Here is a 17,323-nt window from a genome sequence, read left to right as displayed (position 1 = left end):
CGGACCAGGAACGGGGCTGCAGGAGCAGGACCGCACGTGACTGTGGCAGGAAAGACACTGTTACAGGCACAGCTGGTGGCACTTAGGGTGACAAAGCCCGGGGGGATTCAGGGAGCTCAGTGACAGTGTTCCCAGGGCCAGCCAGGCACGGCGGGTGGGGACAGGCAGAGTGGCTGCCCGCTCCTGGGGTGGTGGGGAGGGGGAAAAGGTGGGTGTGAGGAGGGGTGTGTTGGGGTGCAGGCAGCAGGGTGGGCACGGGCAGGGCTCAGGCGTGTGTCCCCCGCGGGTGCTGGGTGAGAGATGCGTGTGGGTGCAGGATGAGGTGTTTGCACCCTCGTGGGTGCCGGGGGTGCGCGGGTTGGGGCAGCGCCCCTGCCCTCCTGCCCTGCCAGGCCCCGGGTGGGCTTCGCGTGTCTGACTAAACATCACCGCGACCCCTGCGGTGACACCACCGGGGAGCCACCGGGCTGCTGGGCCCGGCGGGCTGCGGGCAGGGCCGGGGTCGGGGCCGGGTCGGGTTTGGGATCGGGGTCGGGGCCGGGTCGGGGTCGGGGCCGCCGCAAGGGGGGCGGGGGGCGTGGCCTCACTCGAGGGGGCGTGTCTGCCCGAGGTGGGCGGGGCCGCTCGCGGGATGTCCCTCGGCGGGGGCGTGGCCGAGGCTCTCGGGGGCGTGGCCCGTAGTGAAGGGGGCGTGCCCCGCGTTGCCCGGGGTGACGCGCGGATGCATCCGGAGTCCGTGACGTCACCCTATGTGGGCGGGGCCTCTCCCCCCTCCCCATTCACCCCCCTCGCACCCGGAGCGTCCCGCCGGCGCCCCCGCCAATCAGCGCGCGTGGGGGGCGTGGCCGCCGGGCGCCTCCGGCCAATGGGGCGGCGGTGGCGGCCCCGGGGCTACAATGGGGGGCGCCCGGGGCGCACGTGGGGCCGCGGCGGGGCCGGGCGGGGGTCGCGGCCCGGGCCAGGCGGGGGGGACGCGGGGCCGGGGTTGGGGCCGGGGGGCTCCGCTCCGCTCCATCCCGTCCCGCCCCGCCGCTGCCCCGCGCGGCGCGGGGGCACTCCCCTCCCCCGCCCTCCCCCCGCCCCTCCGGGCCCTCCCCCTGTGTCACGGCGGCGCCCGCATTCGGGAACGGGCACGGCGGAGGGAGGGAAGGAGGGAGCGAGCGAGCGAAGGAACGCACGAACGAGCGAGCAGCCGCTCCAGCATGTGGCCCGCCCGCGCCGTGGCGGCAGCGCGGCGGCGGCGGCGGCGGCGGGCAGGTGCGCGGCCGCTGAAGCGGAGCGGGGGGGCGTAGGGGCGGGAGCCCGCCCGCCGCCGCCCTCGCCGGCGCTGTCAGGTGCGTGCCGCCCGCCAGCATGGCTCCGCCGCAACGCCGGACCTAGCGCCGGGCCGCCCGCGGGAGGCTGCGCCCGCCGCGCCGAGGGCTCCCCCCCAGCTCCGTCCCGCTTCTCCCCCGCCCAGGTGCCCCGGAGCGCGCCGGTGCCCGGCCGAGGATGCTGCCCGCCGCCGCTCGCCCCGGTTCATCTGTTGCTGCCTGAGCCAGCCCGATGGATGCGGCCGCCCCCGCGCTCTGCCCGCCCGCAGCCGCCCCGCTGGCCGCCGAGCCGGGAACCGCTCCGGAGCTCCGCGGCTGGTAAAAACCGAACCAAAACCAAATCCGAACCAAAAAAACACACTCCCGCTTCGGCCGGGGCTGGAGAGGCGGCCGAGGACCATGCAGCGCGTCCCCCGGCTCGGCGCTCCCGGCAGAGCCGCCTCCTAGAGCCGCCGGACTCGGGGCTCCCCCCGCCAGGACCCGAGCGGCTCCTCCTTCCCCTCTCCCCTCCAGCCGGGCAAGGAGCCCGCCTTCGCACTCCTCTCCCTCTCGAGATTTTGGGTTTTTTGTTGTGTGTTTATTTTTTTTTTTGAGTGGAAACCGCCCGTAACTCCGGGGGGGGGGGCTGTAGGGGGACGGCGGGGAGGGGACCATGGAAGAAAAGCTCCAGGCGCATCAGGTGGAGATCGACCCGGATTTCGAGCCGCAGAGCCGGCCCCGCTCTTGCACTTGGCCTCTCCCCCACCCCGACTTGGCGGCGGAGGAAGAGGATGGGGGCGCGGGGGGACCCCCGACGCTGGCGGCCGGCGGAGACGGAGCCGAGAACGCGGCGGCCCCGGTGGAGCGCAGAGTCGCCGCCGCGCCCCCGCCGCCCCCCGGCGCGGATGTGGGGCAGCTCCGCAAGGCCAAGACCTCCCGGCGCAACGCCTGGGGCAACCTTTCCTACGCCGACCTCATCACCAAAGCCATCGAGAGCTCGCCGGAGAAGCGCCTCACCCTCTCGCAAATCTACGACTGGATGGTGCGATACGTTCCCTACTTTAAGGATAAAGGAGACAGCAACAGCTCCGCCGGCTGGAAGGTACCTCACCCCCTGACCCCAACCCCAGCGCAACTTTGCCCCTCTCTCGAAGGTGTGCCAGAGCTTGGAGGCTTCTCCTGGGGCAGCCGGAGCTTGGCTCTGGTTGGGCGGTCTGGGGGATCCCCGCTGTCCTCACGGTTGGGGAGATAAGGGCTCGGACAAGTTTTGGGGAGAGCCGGTGCCTCGTGGTGTTGCGTGTTAGAACCGGGGTGAGCTTGTCCCCGTGTCACCCGCCAGGCTCGAGCTGAGCGCCGGAGCGGTGCCACCGTCCTCCCGGGGGTCGGGGATGGCGACGGGCAGCGGGGTCGTGGCCACCGTCCTCCCGGGGGTTGAGGATGGCGACGGGAAGCGGGGTCGTGGCCGGCTCTCCCAGGTGTCCAAGCACCGGGGTGCGGTGAATGACAACCCCACGTCACGGCTCTCCTGTCCCTGCCGTGCCAGGTCCCCGCGTGCCGGTGGCGTGCCCGGGAGCACAGCCGGAGGGAGGGCTGTCCCCGAACAGGTGTCTCCGGGCTGGCTTGTACCCAGTGCGTCCTCCCGTCTCAGCCCCCGCCTTCCCCGGGGCTGCGCTCCCCTCCCGGGGGGGCCGTGCAGGCAGCACACGGTCCCCTCAGCTCCAAGCTGGCATTCCCCGGCTCCGATCCCGGCTGGCACTGTGGGCTCGTTAGGATTCCCTGGCAGGGACAGTATTCCAGTCTTGCTTGGTGGGAGCTGGGGATCCCTGGCACCGGCAAGGGCACGGGGAGCGCTGGGTCGGGGGGTCACCCTGGACCCTGCCCCTCCGGCTGGTGCTGCGCTGGGAAGGGGAAAGAGATCGGCTGTGTCCAGATGGTGTCAGTAAAAAGGAGTCGGTTTCTCTTAAGTCCTCCCCTAAGCCCTGTCACCTCCAGTGTGATTAGTGTGTGACGAGGCTCCAGGGGCTCTTACACCAGCCTGTGGCCCTGGCACGCGAGTCCTGGCTCCGGACCCAGCCCACCTCAGGGGGTCCTTCTTGGGTGAAAATGGGGCTCTTTTGGGGCAGGAAGGCTGGAATCTGTGGCACCTATATCCAGGCTGTGGGGGCTGGTGTTATGTGGAGGCTGGGCACCCACTCATGATGGGTGGGCAGAGGGCAGCCGGTGTCCCCCTGGTGTGGAGATTGGCCAGGGAAGGGTGTCGGGGCTGTGGAGGTGGCAGGAGGTGGTGGTTGTGTGGTGCCTCTCAAACCTCCACCTGGGGCAAGACCTGCACAGCCCTGGGCAAGTGCTGGCAGAGAAGGGTCTCCCCAAGACTCACACCTGGTGGGGACAGCAGGGGACATGCACTCATGGGGTCTTGGAGATGTGTCGGGGAGGTGTGTGAAGGCTCTAGACTGGGGCCTGGGAGGGCTGGGATGAGGAGCAAAGGGATTCCCAGGCAGCCACATGTTTCAGTGGGGGCTTCGTGGTGCATGATATGCAAGGGGAGGGCAGGCTCAGGGTCCAGCTGCAAATCCAGGGGCATGTAGAGGGGCTGCTTGCTCAGATGGGCTCACCTGTGTGCACCCTGTGATGAGATGCTCTCTCCTTTCCTGGCCCATCTCCAGGTTGGAGCATGTGCCAGGGCTCTGCCTGGGCTGTGGGCAGGTGGCTCTGCTGCCAGGACTGCACTGCTGTGGGCTGGTTCCCCCATGGAAGCCTCCCTTGCCCTCACAATGGCACTGGGATTTGAACCCCCAAGCTGGGCTGAGCGAAGAGTCCTGCCTGACCTGCCTGCACTCTGGGCTGGCCCGAGTGGGGTGCCCAGGGCAGAGCGGGGTGCCCTGGAGCCTCTCCTGGTGCTGCAGGTGCTCAGTCCTCAGCTGGGGATGGTGGTGTGAGGGCTGACAATAACCTGGAGTGAGAAGCAGAGGCCCCCTTTGTGCAGTGGTTTCATCAGACACCAGCATGTCGGGGGTTAAACACCTTCCTGACAGCTCCATATCACTCCTGGCTGTCCCTTGCCCCCCCCTTGGTGTCCCCTCCCCTGGGTGCCAAGGGAGCACCCAGAGCGCTGGGCAGTTGGTTTTGGGGTAGTGGGCACTGGTGGCTGTTTCAAGCCCTGTAGATGCCGTGTCCCTCCAGCCCCAGGCCGGGGAGAAGTGTGGCAGGGCCACAGCAGTTCATCTCCCCGCACGGCAGAGTCACAGCGAGGTCTCGGCTGCTTCTGTAATGAGCCCCTTTTAGCCTCCTCGTGCTGGAGGGAGCGGGATGGTGGAGGTCTGGGGGCCTGGCCGAGGGCTGCTGCTCTGGCAGGACTTTGTAGAATCATGGAATGGTTTGGGTTGGAAGGGGCCTCAAAGCTCATCCCGTTCCACCCCCCTGCCACAGGCAGGGATGCCTTCCACTAGCCCAGGCTGCCCAGAGCCCCATCCAACCTGGCCTTGGACACTTCAAACCCTACTCTTGACTTCTCCAAAACCTTTCTGCCCTGCTCTGGCACTGGGAGGACCTTCACAGCCATACCCCTTCCTGCATCCAGCTGGTGGTGGGGATGCTGAACCCACACCTGGCCACAGTGTCCCATGTGTCCCTCAGGAGTGTGTGCCCCAGGCTGGCTGTTGTCTCTCAGATGGGCAGCATGCTGGCACGGAGTGTGTTTTGGGGTCAGGCCTCTCCTTCGCCAGGCTGTGCTTTGCATGACATGGTTTCATAGTCAGAGACTCATGGAATGGTTTGGGTTGGAAGGGATCTTAAAGACCATCTCGTTCCACCCCCTGCCATGAGCAAGCAGGGACACCTTCCACTATCCCAGGTTGCTCCAAGCCCCATCTGACACTTCTAGGGATGGGGCAGCCACATCACTCATGGTGAACTCATGAAACCGAGGCACAGCACCCAAACCCCTCGGCTGTGCCCAGTGTTGGGACCAGGACCCCGCTGGGTGTGATGGGAGCGTGGGGGGGGCTCTGGCTGCTGCCCCCCGGGATGTGCATCCCCCTGCCCCCCGTGCTGCAGGGGCTGAGCCGGCGTGTCAGGCTCGTGCACCGGGAGCTGCTGCTGCTGCTTCCCGATGCAGGGCAGCGGGTGCCTGCTGACTGACAGTTCTGCTTAATTAGGGAGTTGTTATTTTATCAATTCCAAAGCGCTTGAAGTTTTCTGCTCCAGCTCACGCTTCCCTCTCGTTAATGGGAAACCAACACCCTCCGTCAGAAAGGCAGCGGCACTGATGCATTTTAAAGGGTTCTGCTTGCTCCGGTTTGACATCCAAAATATAACAATCAAGCCATCAGCTGGTGGATGCCTGTTTGATGCGGCTCTGACAGCACTGAAAACCTTAATTTCCTAGCCCTCCCTCCTCCTCCTCCTTTCTCTTGCCGGGTCGGCTGAGCGGCAGCACGGGGGGCCGGGGCTGCCAGGGGCTGCCAGGGGCTGCCAGGGGCTGCCAGGGGCTGGGGGCCCACGGGAGTGCTGTGTGCTTGGGGCTGGGGGCTACCATGCAGAGACACCCCCCACCGAGTGCCACCGTCCTCTTGCAGGGCATGATGGAAATGAATTAGGGAGAAAAAGGTGTGGAAATGGTGTTTGGGTGAGAGTGTGGCCCAAGTGCCCATTGCTGCTCAAGGATTTGGGGGGTTTGGGGACTAGGGTGCTTTCCCTCCCCTCAGGGGACCCCTGAGCTGTGGCCATGGGGGCAGAGCCTGGCTGGGCACCCCAAGGGCATCCTCCAGGGGAGCAGCTCCTGGCTCTGTGGCTCTGTCACTGGTGCCACCCCCTGCCCCAGCCCCGGCCCTTGCCCTCTTGGATGGGGACAGTGCCTCTGGAGCCTTGCCCAGTGCAGCTGGAGAGGCTCCAACCCAGCACCTGGACCGATGGGGACGACTTTCCCCTCATGGAAGGCAGTCAGGGTGCCAGTGAGGGTGGGGATGCTGCCATGGGGGTGGCACAGGGATGAAGAGGGGCCTCACGGGGGGGATGGGGTGACCGGTCTCTGGGGTGCACAGCTCCTGTTTGTGCTGGGATTAGCCCTGGGGGTGCCCCCCGGCTCAGGGGGCTCTGTGGGGGCACGGCCCCGGGACCTCGGCTGAGTGGGGGCTGCCCGGTGGGGGCTCCCGTTGGGGCGGTTTGGCTCAGCTCAGCTCAGTCACGTATCCCATCCTCTCCATATATGGAGATTTTTCCAGCAGCACGGAGAGCCTGATGCTCCCCGGAGAGCTGCCCAGGGCCGGGAGCAGAGGGGCTGGGAGCGTCCGGTCATCCTGGGGACCACCCAGGGCCAGGAGGAGCTGTGGCTCCTTCACCTCAGGGACCCCCTTCATTCCCAACAGCTCCTGGATAAGCCGCCCTGGCTCTCTGGTCCCCACACTTGCAACACCCCTGGGATCCCCTCATGTGAGGGGACCCCTCTGACCCTTTCCTACAGCACAGGCAGGGTCCCCCCGGATGCTGGGCTGGGGTCCCCGACCCTTCAACACCCCAGGCCTGGAGCGGGTGTCTCCTGCCTGTCCCTGGCTTCTCACAGGGATGGGGGAGCCCACTGGCATCCCCCTGAGCTGCCCTGATGCGCTGCAGCACTGCCGGCGGCGTGGCCGGGAGGAATCCCCTTTCCTCCTTCCCACCTCATTTTTCTCTCTCCTTTTGGAGGTTTTCATCTTCTAATATTTTTTCCCCCTCTCTCCCCTCTTCTGGAATCGCTTCTCATGCAGCGCTAACTGCTGAAGTAACACAAACCTGCTAAATGGTCCAGCTTTATGATAGCATAAAAATGATACTACAGCAGCGAGTGGGGCTTTATTAAACCCCAGGGAAAGGCTCCAAATGAACAGCTTGCTCTGCTCTTAGCTTCCCCCCTACTCTCCCCCTTTATTTTTAATAACCACTGGAATATAAACTACAGTTAAGATCCCGTGGACTAGAAGAGCGCTCGCAGCCCAGCGTTCTCTCCATCCATCCCCCCGTGGATCCCTGTGTGCATCCCTCCCTCTGCTTCCCGGTGCTGGGATGAGAGGACCAGCATCCTGGCCTAGAAAATGAATTTTATAATTAAAAAGCCTTGTAAATATTTTTCTAGGGAGGCCGTTCTCCCAGTCACGCCAGACGTGTTGTGGGAGTGAGCTCGAGCTCCTTGGCCAGGCTTCCCATCCCAGTGGGACCCTCACTGGGATGCTGCTGGCAGTGGGAGGTCCCCTGGGCGTAGGGAATGTGGTTGGACACCAGTCAGCCCTGTGTCCTCACACGAGGACCCCACAGGAAGGGGATGAATCTCCCTTTCCCAGTGCACCAACGTGTTCTGGGCACGGTTGGACCTCCATCCCCAGGCTGCCTGGGGTTCATCCCAAGCCCCGCATCCATGCCCTTGGATGTTCCATGGGGATGCTCTGGAGCTGGGTCTGGATCTCCCCTTGCCCTGCCACCCCCCTGCACCCCAGCCCTACCTGCGGGGAGGCAGCTGCCTGCCCCTGACCCCCCAGTGGGGTCCCTGCTCCTCGCTCCTATTACTTTTAATTAGCCTGACACTTCCTGTCGGCTCCCACCGAAGGTGCCTGATTAGAGCCGAGGTGAAAGGCACTTTGGGTTATGGAAGGACACGGGAGGCTCGCCTGTCTGCCGCTCAGGCTCATTTTGGACAGCATCTGTTCATTATTATGTGGTGCCTTGGCCAGGCGCCAGCCCAGGAGAATTGAAAGCCCCGGCACAAAGCTCGCTTTCACCCGCCGCAGGGAGGAGGAGGAGGCACCCGACGCTGGGGGGGACATGGGGACCCCCAAAGCAGGCTGGTCCCTTCCCTCCCAGCAGGGCTACTCCAGCATCCTGGGGCATCCTGAGCTGCTGCCTGCTATGGGTCTGTGTGGCTGTGGGGTGTCGGAGAATCACAGAGTCACAGACCAGCTGGGGTTGGAAGGGACTTTGAAGATTGTCTTGTTGCAACCCCCTGCCATGGGCAGGGACACCTTCCACTAGCAAGTGTCCATTCCCCAGAACTGCTGCTGTCCTGTGGGCTGGGGGGGGACAGCAGCAGGGGGCTGCCCCAGGGGTTTGCAGCAGGATGGGTGATAGTGGGTTCTGCATCCTGGTGCTTACTTTGTCAGCAAGGGACTCATCCTTCCCCTCCCCACCACTCCTGTGCCACCCTGTGCATCTCTCCATGCCAGTCAGGGCTTGACAGCAGGGAGGCTCTTGGGCTTTGCTTCTGGGGTTGGTGGCACTTTGTATGCACCCAGCCAGGGATGCCAGGATGGGCAGTGGTGCAGCCCAGCTTGCTGCTCCCCTGGGGCCACGGGGCCAGGGAGGTTGCCCAGACAGCCCTGGGTGCTGGCAGTGGGGTGGCTCCCCTCCGGCTCCCGTGGTGCAGGCAGACCCCTGCCTGTGCCTGCCCACAGCGATGCTGCTGGGCACCCACTGCCTGTGCCCACACGTCTCCATTGGCACGTGTTCCCTCACCCTTCTGTGCGTGTGTCCGGGGTGTGCCAGGCTCCCCACACACGCCCAGCCCACGCCCTGCGCTCGGATCTGCATCGGGGTGCAAGGGCAGCGTGGGAAGGACCCTCGGACACACCTCGGGCCAGCTCGTACGAGCACTGCACCCACTCCTGGGAGCGTGGGCTGGTGGTAGTGTCCCCCTGTCCTCGGGGACACAACATGACCTTGGGGACACAACATGACCACGCTGTGGGCAGTGGGTGCTTTTGAAGACGTGCCCGTGGCTGGGTGGGTGGATGGGGTGGGGAGCCCAAGCCGGGGGTGCTGAGCAGCCAACCTTGGATTTACTTGGGAAGGGGGACAAAACAAAAAAAACACCAACCCCAAAACCCCTGCAAAAAAAAAAAAAAAAAACCAACCACAAAAAACAAACGAAGAGATAAAAAAAAGGCAACACCACCACGGAGGAGAAGAAAGGCGAGGGTTGTTCGCAGCCGCCGCCGCCTGGCGCGGTGCCAGCCCGGGGACGCTCCGGAGCAGACATGCCAAGCTGTAATTGCAGACAGGCTCATTTCGGGAGACGAGACGGTTATTTTTAACTCGTGTTAAGGTAATGCACTGATCTCCTGCCTGTGGGTTCAAAAGTTCAACACCCTGCCCCGCCCCAAAACCCCCTTTGCTCCCCCACCCCACGTGGGTACCCCCGGCGGGGCTGTGGGTGTTCCCTCCGGGAAGCGCATCCTGATGCCCACGGCCCCCATGGCTGGGCAGCCTGGCACTGCCAACACCCTTGCCCTCCTCATGGCAGCCACGGTGTCTCCCGGGGAGTCTGGCTCATCTCCTGTGGGACTGGGAGGAGGTTGCAGCCAGGCCAGCCCTGGGGTGTGGAGGAGACGTGTGTCTGGGGGGCCGTGCCAGCCGAGGTCCCCGAGGAATGTGCTGGGGATGGTGCTGTGTGCCAGGGTGCCAGGTCCTGCTTGGAGCCCGCTGGGAAAGCCTTGCACTGCTCTCGGTGGTGGCACTGCCTACTCTCCAGGTCCCCGAGCACTTTCCAGTCACAGCCCCATGCGCTGGTGACTGTGCTGCCCCGGGGATCGCTGGCACCTCCTCTGGCAGCCAGGCTGGCAGGGCAGGGTGAGGGGGGCAGGACATGGGTTCCTCGGCCTGGACAGGGTTCCTCCCTGCAGGAGAGCTGAGCCTCTGGGCCACCTGTCTGTCTGGAGCAGCCCCCAAGCCTGACGCTTCCAGTGCCATTCGGTGCTCCGTGCTGGGTATATATGGCCACCTCAGCACTGGTTTTTTATTTAAAAGATACTGCACAGTGCCAGGAGGGCCTGGGTGCCCTCTGCTCCTCCGGGAGCAGCTTTGCTACCCTGGGATAGCTACTGGGACATGGTGCCAAGCTGGGGAGGCTGGGGATGAGCCTGGCACCTGCTCCCCACCCCTCTGCCCAGACCATCTGAAGGGAAAGTGGAGCAGAAACGCCCCAAAACGTGTCAGGTTTGGATCTGCAATAGCCGTGATTAATCCTTTCCCTCCCCACCAGCCTCCCCCAGGATTCAGCAGCTGGGAACCGGCGGGCAGGAGGCCCTTTGTGCTCCCGAGCAGGAGCAGCGTGGCCGGCCCCCTGTCCCCAAACGCCCTCTCGCCCGGGTTCTGGCGTCAGCGCTTTGCCAGCCGGCCGGGAACTCCCCGCGTGGCTGAGATGGCTTTTGTGCTCGGCTGGGACCGGCAGCTGCAGGTGCTGGGATCGGCATTTCCCTCCCGGGGATGGAGCTGCTCTCGGCAGCAGCGCTGAGCTCCGGGTTTGAGGGGAGCCACGGGGAGCTGAGACCTTCTAACCGTGCTTTGTGCATTTTGCTGCTCGCCCGGGCTCGTCGCTGAGCCCGGTGGCAGCACAGCCACCGCCGGAGCCGATAAATCAGGGAGAGGAGCCCGGCTGAGTCGGGGGGAGTTGTGGGGCTGTTGACCAGAATGAGTTCAGTGGGGATGGCACAGCAGGAGCTGTGGGGAGCCTGGCACGGCCTGAGCCACAGAGAGCCTGGCCAGGTTATTCCCAGACTGAGACCCTGGCCCAGCCGGGGGCATTTCCCAGCCCAGCAGGGCAGCTCTGCGGGGGGGACGTGGCCGTGTGCTTTGCTGTGCGGATCCAGAGGGTGGGAAGGGCTGCCTGGCATCCCCCGCGCAGGGATAGGGAACGAAGGGGTGGGGGGGTACCACCGGCTCCGTATTGGTATCTGTCCCTGCTGGGGGGAGTGGGCACCATGTCACGGCACGATGAGGTTTGGAGCATCCCCGGAGCCTGCCCGGGCCCTCGGGTGTTTGGTGGCGCGGGGTCGGAAACACCCACCGTGATCTGTGAGGATGGGAGAGACAGGCAGACCAGGACTGGGACTGTGCTTAGTACCACACTCAGGACCACGCTTTGACCACCTTTAGCAGGGGGTCCACTGGCTCCTTCCTGCTGTGGTTGCAGGGCACCTGGAGCCATCCCATCCTGCGGCACAGCCCGTTGGAGCTCTGACGGCTGCTGGGGGTGGGTTTCAGCAGGATGAAGGTGGGCAAATCGTCGGCTCTGCCCGGCCACACCCCCAGGTTCAGGTAGCCGGGACAGCGGCCATCCCCCCCTGCCTGCCTCCTGCCTGCATCCTGCCCGGCCAGCAGCCGCTCTCACCTCCTGTCCCAGGTGGAACGTGTGTGTGGGATGCAGGGAAGGAATTCACAAGCTCGTGGAGCGACAGGCTCATAAATTTCAGCTTTTTTTTTCGAGACTGTCAAACCTATGCCTGTCCCAGGGATGTAAGACAGCATTTTATTGCTGCCTGCTTGATGGTTGTTCCCTTCTCCTCCGTGGCTGTGATTTATCTCTGCACTTTGCGCTGATTGGATTAGAAGTTTAAATGCTAAGGGTGCATAACAATATATTTTTCTTATTAATATTAAAAAATCATTATTGGATTTTTTATAGTTCTGTTTTGAATTGAATCCCCTTGCTTGATTTATTCTCTCTCCCAGAGTAGAATTTAATGCTAATAGGAACAATCATTGCTTTGTTTTGAATCTTTGACTGTTTGGAAAACTTTCCCTGCAATGGGAAATTACAGCATTATTAAGAGTCCATTAAAAGAGGGTTTGCCCATTCCTGGCTATTACCTGCGAGCTGGAGGGAAAACAAAAAACCAAGGCAAGGAGTCTCTTTCCCAGGGTTTGTGCTCGTTCCCTTCCCGAGGTGTGACTCAGTTATGGTGCTGGTTGTCACAATCAGCTCTGTTCTGTCGCGGGGATTAACGACCGTTGGGTCGGTGCTGGGTGCTGAAGGTGTGTGTGGCAGTGGAGTTCACAGGTGGAAGACAGGAGCTGGTGGGGGACTGGGAGTGGCTTCTCTTCCCCCTGGATTTCAAAATTTTCAGGCACATACGGGAAGCAGGAGAGCAGCCTGAAAAAATCTGATGTCTTTGGCAGTGTGTCCCTGGGGCTGTGGGTGTCAGAGAGAGGGATGGAGGGTGCTGATTTCCTCCCTGTGACAACCTTCATCCTGCTGTGGATTTTAAACCCTCTGCCCCCACGAGGGGACCAGCTAGTGCCCACCCAGCCCTGGGACCCACTATGTCCTTGTGGTTGTGCCCGCTGTGCCTTGTGTTCTGGCAGCTACTGGATGGAACACAAGGCACAACGCTGGGCAGAGCCCCGTGGGCAGCCCTGAGGAGCAGGGCCAGGCAGGTGGGACGGGGCAGGGGCCGGGGACACCATGCCAGGCAGCTGGAGACGTGCCTGGGCTGCAGCAGGGAGCTGTGCCAGGCTTGGCAGGGCTGGCAGGGCAGCACAGCCTGCCTGGGCACGGCAGGGCAGGCCTGGGCACCACGGCCCCGGAGCGCTGGGGGAGCCAAGGGTGGGGTGTGGGGTGTGGGGGGCACGGGTGGGAGCGGCAGGAATGTCGGCCCCGGGCACGCAGGAACCTCCCTGCAGTGCTGTGCTGTGCCAGACCACTACCCTGCACCCCAAAACCCACTCCTGGCACCCTGTGCTCTGCTCCCCAAAGCCTGCACCCCAAATCCTGCACCTCAAAACCTGCACTCGGCACCTCATGCCTTGCACCCCACACTCCGCTTCCCGAACTCTGCACTCTGCACCCCAGGACTTGCATCCTGCACCCCTCATTGTGCTCCCCAAAGCCTGCACCCCAAATCCTGAACCCTGCAGCCTGTGCCTTGCACCCCTCACTCTGCTCCCCAAACCCTGCACTGTGCACCCCAGAACCTGCACTCTCCACCATTTACCCTGCCTTGTGCTCCCCAAACTGTGCTCCCTGCACCTGACACTCACACTCTGCACCCCAAAACTTGCACACTGTTCTCTGCATCCTGCACCCCAAAACCTGCACCCCAAAGCCTGCAGCCTGCACCCCACCTGCCCAGACCCCCACCATCCTGCACCCACTCCCCCAGTGCACCCCGTACCCTGAACCTGCATTCTGGGAAACCCACCTGTGCTTGCCAGAGACCCCGAGCTGTGCCCACGGCCCTCTGCCCTGAGCATCATGTCCTGGGTGAGCTCTGCCCCTTGGAGTCGAGATGGGGCACTGCCGCCTGCCCAGGGGTGGGATTCCCAGTTGGCCCAGTGCACTCTGAGCACTGGGATACTTGCTCTTGCTGGGACTCTGTGCCAATGCCCACGAGCCCCAGTGTGCTCAGCTCTGCCTCCTGACCCCTCCGTGCTCTGTGGGTTATGGGGTGTCACTGGGGGGAACCCCTGCCCCCCCGGCCCCATGGCACGCCAGCACCAGCAGTTGGGATGCCACACCAGGTGGGTCTGGGGGTACAGTGCCGTTCCTTCCTGGGTGGGGTGGGGATCCCCAGCTTCCCAGCAACGTGTCCTCAGGTGTCCTCCCACGTGCCAGGACCTCCTGGCTGAGGTTTCCCGCTGCCCATTCCAGGCCAGGCAGTGCTGGGATCCCGGCAGGATCCGCTCACCCCCTGTGCAGATTTTTTGGCTTAGCCTCTCTTGTTTTCCCTCCGTCCTGGAGCCTGAGCCAGCCACGCAATGGGAGGCTCCTGCCAGTCCCCGTGTCAGTGGTGAGGCCAGAGGGCTTTGAGGGGGGGAGCTGGTGGGGGGGAACATGGGGTTACCCCAGGGATGCACGGTAGGGTTGGGGCAGGTACCTCTGTGCCCATCCCTGAAGGGCAGGGACACCTCTCCATGCCCATGTGGGGCTCAGAGGGGTAACCCCACAGCTGGGGATTGGGGAGTGAGGTGGGGAGATGTTGGGTCCAGTGCTGTGGGAAAGCTGGGGTGCAGTGCTGGGAGATTTGGGGTGTGGACTGTGCAGTGTGGGGTGCAGGGCTGGGAAGCAGGGGGTCCTGCAGCTGTCACAAAGCAGCAAAGGGAGACACAGGGCTTGCAGGGGCCCCAAAGCTCCCAGTTTAGCCAGCAAGGTACCCAGCTGCAAGGGTCTGAGACAGGGACCCCAGCCAAGATGCACGGGTGGCTCCTCAGCCAGGGACAGGATGCCTGGGGTCCCCTCCTGCCTCACTGAGGCACCCCCATGGTGGCACAGCCCCAGGGAGGCAGGACCAGTGATGGTCCTTGGGACCCCCCTCCCTGCCCCCAGCCCTCCCCACAGCCCCAGTCCTGCTCCTGCCTGCAGAGAGGGAGCAGAACCGGGAGGTCCTGCAATTATCCTCGTGCCCTGAATAATTCATGGCAGCAGACTCCAGCAGAGCCTCTCCCTGCCCTGCTCCCAGCAGCCACCCCCCAGCACCGCCTGGCTTTGGGGGGGCCAGGAAAGGGGGGTCCGAGCCGGCTGGAACAGTGGGGTGGGACAGAGGGGGGTCTGTCACCTGTGATCTGCTGCCAGGATTGGGGGTGACATAGGCAGGGCATGGGGGAGTGGGTACCCCCGGGACCATTGCTGCCTTCCCCCTGCCTTCCCACTGCCTCCCCCCTGTGCCTCAGTTTCCCCCTTGTCACGGTGCTGGGGATGCTGGAGGGAGCTGGATCGACACGTGGGTGGTTTTGCTGCCTGGCTCAGGACTCCCTACCTTTTAGGGGAGGGTCTCTGCACAAACTCACAGCCCCCCAGCCCCTCCAGCCATTCCTGCAGAGCTGGATTTACCCCAGGAGGGGCCAAGCCCCCATCCAGCTGGGATGTGGCTGCGGGGCCGGGAGCAGCGAGGGGTTAAACGCACTAAAGCCGGTGTGAAACTTTTGGCGGAGGAGCCGCAGGCAGAAAGTGCATTTGTAGCCGCAAGTGGCTGCCTTGAAGACGATCCAGATTTGTCTGGGAGCCGTCTGCTGCTAAAACCCTTTGATCCACTTACTTCTCCCCGGGGAGCTCCCTGCAGCTCTGGTGCTAATGCCCCCGTGGCGACAGGGGCTGAGCTGCCAGACGGATGCAGGGGAGACCCCCCTCCCGCTGCCAGGGAAGGGAGCAGCCGCAGAGAAACGAGGGGCGGCAAAAATAGTCGGGATACAGGAGCGGTGCCACCGGGCTTCATCTGTGGGGTGCAGGGGGTGGGAGTGCGTTTGGCTGCAGGGGGGGATGGAAGGAGCATTGCCAGGTGATTGCCAAGATCAGGGCAGGGAGGGATGGTGGTGTCATGGGGAGGGTTTGCACTGTCGGTGGGGGGTTCCCTGCCCTGTGGCCGACTGCCCCAGTGCTCAGTGGGGGGATGTACCCTCGGCAGACAGACCCACTGGTGATTTTGGGGTGGTGAGGGCTCAGATAATGTCCCTCCTGCCTCCCTGCCAAGCCCCAGAGCAGGATGCAGCCTGCTGTGATTTGGAGGTAGTGGTGCCACATGTGGTTATGGGCATGCTCCTGGGGACACGGTTCCTATTCATCCTCACCCCGTCCAGCCCCAGAGCCCAGGTTTTGGGGCAGGAGGACTGGCCTCATGCCCAGCTGTGCTCAGGCAGTTGGGGATTGTCCCTTTGTCTGTTTATAACCATTCCAGTGTGTGGATCACTGGGATCCCTATGCCAATCTGTTGTGCCCAGCCAGGGGCTGTGGGGATGGCTCTTGGGTCCAGGGAAAGTTTGGGGTGTGGGGAGCTGGTTTCAAGTCAGTTGGGCAATATTTGCTGGTGGGGAGGTTTTTTCACAAAGGAAAAGCAAATTTGGGTCAAGCAACTCAGATAATGAAATGGCTGAAAGGGGAAGGCAGGAGATGGGCAGGCAGGAGGCAACTCCAGTGGAATAAATGGGATACTGGCTGTTTAGGATTATAGGGATTCCTTTGCTTTTACCATTAAAAAGGTTTAAAGACAGCGAAGCTGAAATCAGTTGCTGTACTGGACCTCAAATCACAGAATCACAGCCTGATTTGGGTTGGAAGGGACCTTAAGGCTTATGTCATTCCACCTGGGCAGGGACACCTTCCACTAGCCCAGGTTGCTCCAAGCCCCGTCCAACCTGGCCTTGGACACTTCCAGGGATGGGGCAGCCACAGCTTCTCTGGGCAACCTGTACCAGGGCCTCCCCACCCTCACAGGGAAGGATTTCTTCCTAACATCCAATCTAAACATGCCCTCTGCCAGTTAAATGGAAAATTCCCATTTTGCAGTGGGTGTCAGGAGTGAAGGATGTGTTCAGCTCTCCTGCGTGGGCAGCTCCATGTCCTGCCCTGCCAAGATCCCATCGTGGATGGGTGTCACCCCGATGGGGATGGGGGTCCCTGGGGGTCCTGGGAGGACAGCAGTGCCGTGCAGCTGGGACAGCATCAGTGATGGGGCTGGCACGGGGTTGAGCCTGGCAAGGGGGGGCATCCACGGGGGCTGTGCCTGCACAGAACTCCCACAGGCGAGTTGTGGATGGACCTGTCAACCACAGGCTGCCAGTCTGTGCCCGGAACAGGAGAAGGGGGTCAGTGACCTCCTCCCTCCTGGGGGATGGCACAAGGAGCTGGTACTCAGGAGGGTACACAGTGTTTTGGGATGGCGTTGCCTCTACCGCTGCCAGCAGCCCGTGCCGCTGCCAGCAGCCCTGACCGCCCTGGCAGGGAGGGGAAAAGCCCTCGGGGCGCTGGTGGAGCCGCGGGAGAGGCCAGGGGACGGTCAGCCCGGGAACAGCCGGGGCTGGGGACGGTCACGGCGGGGTCCGGAGTGCTCTCGGAGGGCCGCAGGGGTGGGATGGAGGTGTGAAGGGAGGCGAGCGGGGAGCGAACAAAAGCCGCATTGAGTGACAGAGCGCGGCCGCCAGCGGAGCAGGAGCCCGGCCAGGAAAAACAGGGCCTGGAGCGGGGAGCACATCGTGTCCCTGGCTGGGGCCGCCGGGGCTCGGTACATTCTGTAGCGGAGGGAGCTGGCGCGGGGACGGGCTGGCTCGGCTGCCGCGGCACAGCTGACCCGGGGACACGCACAGGGGGCTCCCCCGGCGCTGCCCCGACCCCGGCGCTCGGGGGTCAATGGGGTAACGAGCCCCGCGGACCCCGCTCCCACCCCCGAGGGGGTCGGGGGCGCCCCGGCTCTGGGTCAGCGCTGGGGGAGGCGGTGGGCGCTGGGGACCGGGATGAGGGCGGCGAGCGGGCGCCGTGCCCAGGAATTCGGGGATGGTTTGCAGGCTGCGCTGCCCGAGCA

The 17,323-nt window shown here is 63.8% G+C and overlaps 1 protein-coding gene across 1 annotated transcript in view; it reads left to right on the top strand.

Annotated features, from left to right (window-relative positions):
- Window positions 1–1,594: 1,594 nt before the first annotated feature.
- Window positions 1,595–17,323, top strand: part of FOXO6 (forkhead box O6) — a 35,201-nt gene continuing 19,472 nt past the window's right edge. The window contains exon 1 of the mRNA XM_017830558.1: window positions 1,595–2,394. Coding sequence (XP_017686047.1) covers window positions 1,966–2,394 — 429 coding nt within the window. The 5' untranslated portion in view covers window positions 1,595–1,965. The remainder of the gene's footprint in view (window positions 2,395–17,323) is intronic.

This window comes from Lepidothrix coronata, unplaced genomic scaffold, assembly GCF_001604755.1.
Source record: "Lepidothrix coronata isolate B3197 unplaced genomic scaffold, Lepidothrix_coronata-1.0 Scaffold180, whole genome shotgun sequence".
NCBI classification, from domain to species: domain Eukaryota; kingdom Metazoa; phylum Chordata; class Aves; order Passeriformes; family Pipridae; genus Lepidothrix; species Lepidothrix coronata.
The sequence above is the reverse complement of the archived record's forward strand: the minus strand, read 5'-3'. Positions and strand labels throughout refer to the sequence as shown.